The 1,065-nt window shown below is 68.0% G+C and overlaps 1 protein-coding gene across 2 annotated transcripts in view; it reads left to right on the plus strand.

Annotated features, from left to right (window-relative positions):
* The first annotated feature begins 337 nt into the window (after positions 1–337).
* HEYL (hes related family bHLH transcription factor with YRPW motif like) overlaps positions 338–1,065 on the plus strand; it is a 9,335-nt gene continuing 8,607 nt past the window's right edge. For both annotated transcript variants that reach the window (XR_001524877.3, XM_015649118.3), the window contains exon 1: positions 338–528. Coding sequence is in view for 1 of the 2 variants with exons in the window: in XM_015649118.3 (XP_015504604.1) it covers positions 449–528 (80 nt within the window). In the remaining variant the exon portion in view is untranslated. The remainder of the gene's footprint in view (positions 529–1,065) is intronic.

The following is a 1,065-nucleotide window of genomic DNA, read 5'->3' on the forward strand; positions in this document are numbered from 1 at the left end:
TCCCTTTAAACTGGGGCTGAGGCCAATGTGCAGCGGGTGGAAGGGGGGCCGTGGGCAGGAGGGGGGGACATGAGACGGTTCACACAGACTGTTCCTTTTACAGGAAGACTTGGGATTTCGACCAGCGAGCGGGAGGAGGCGGAGGGGCGAGGGGGGGCCCTGGGAACCGGGGAGCGCCGGCGCGGCCGCGTAATCCGTCACTCCCGGGAGATGGTGGCTCATTAACCCATTACCCGGGAGGTGGGGACGTGCCGGGAGGGAGCCAGGGAACGAGAGCCGGGGGTGGGAGAGGCAGAGCGGGCAGGGGAGGAGCCGTGCGGGGCCGGAGCGGCGGAGCCCGGGCAGGGACAGAGCACTGCCCCGAGCACGGCGGGCAAGGACGGCGGCGGCCACCGGGGCCACGCGTGGGGCGAGCTCGCCGAGCCCAGCGGCCTCTCCCCCAGCCAGGATGAAGCGGCTCTGCGAGGAGAGCTCGTCCGACACCGAGTCTGACGGCACCATCGACGTGGGCCGGGAGGAGGAGTACAGGTGAGGGTCCCACGCGGGGTTTTGGGGTCCCGCTCCTCGGTGCCTGCCGGGGCACGGCACGGGAGGGCACCGGAGCTGCCACCGCCGCACCGGGACTGCCTCGCACCTCGCTCGGGGTCGGGCTGGTCCTGCGAGGACCGGCAGGATGATTCCAGAGTGCCGGACAGAGCTGGTGCTGCTCATGGGCTGACCCCGCAAGAAAACCCAAGTGGCCATACAAGTGTTAAAGCTGTGGCAGGAGCTTCAAGAGAATTCCATTAAAGCCAGCGCCGTGGCCTTCTCCTGCCAGGTGGGAGAAGGGCAGTAGGAGCCCGTTCTCTGCGCCCCCGGATGGGGCAGAGACACCCACACCCCAGGGCTCCCAGGGAATGTGGAGGAAACCGGGAGCTTTTCCGTGAGAAAATCGCTTTCTGCTCTGCTGATGCATTCGTAACGCACCAGCTGGGGCTGGGATGGGTTAGGGAGGGAGCCCGAGCAGGCAGGGGCTGCCCTGGTGCCCCTCGGCAGCGCAGTTGGCATCCTCTGTCCCAGCACTGC

Source organism: Parus major, chromosome 23 (assembly GCF_001522545.3).
Source record: "Parus major isolate Abel chromosome 23, Parus_major1.1, whole genome shotgun sequence".
Lineage (NCBI taxonomy): Eukaryota > Metazoa > Chordata > Aves > Passeriformes > Paridae > Parus > Parus major.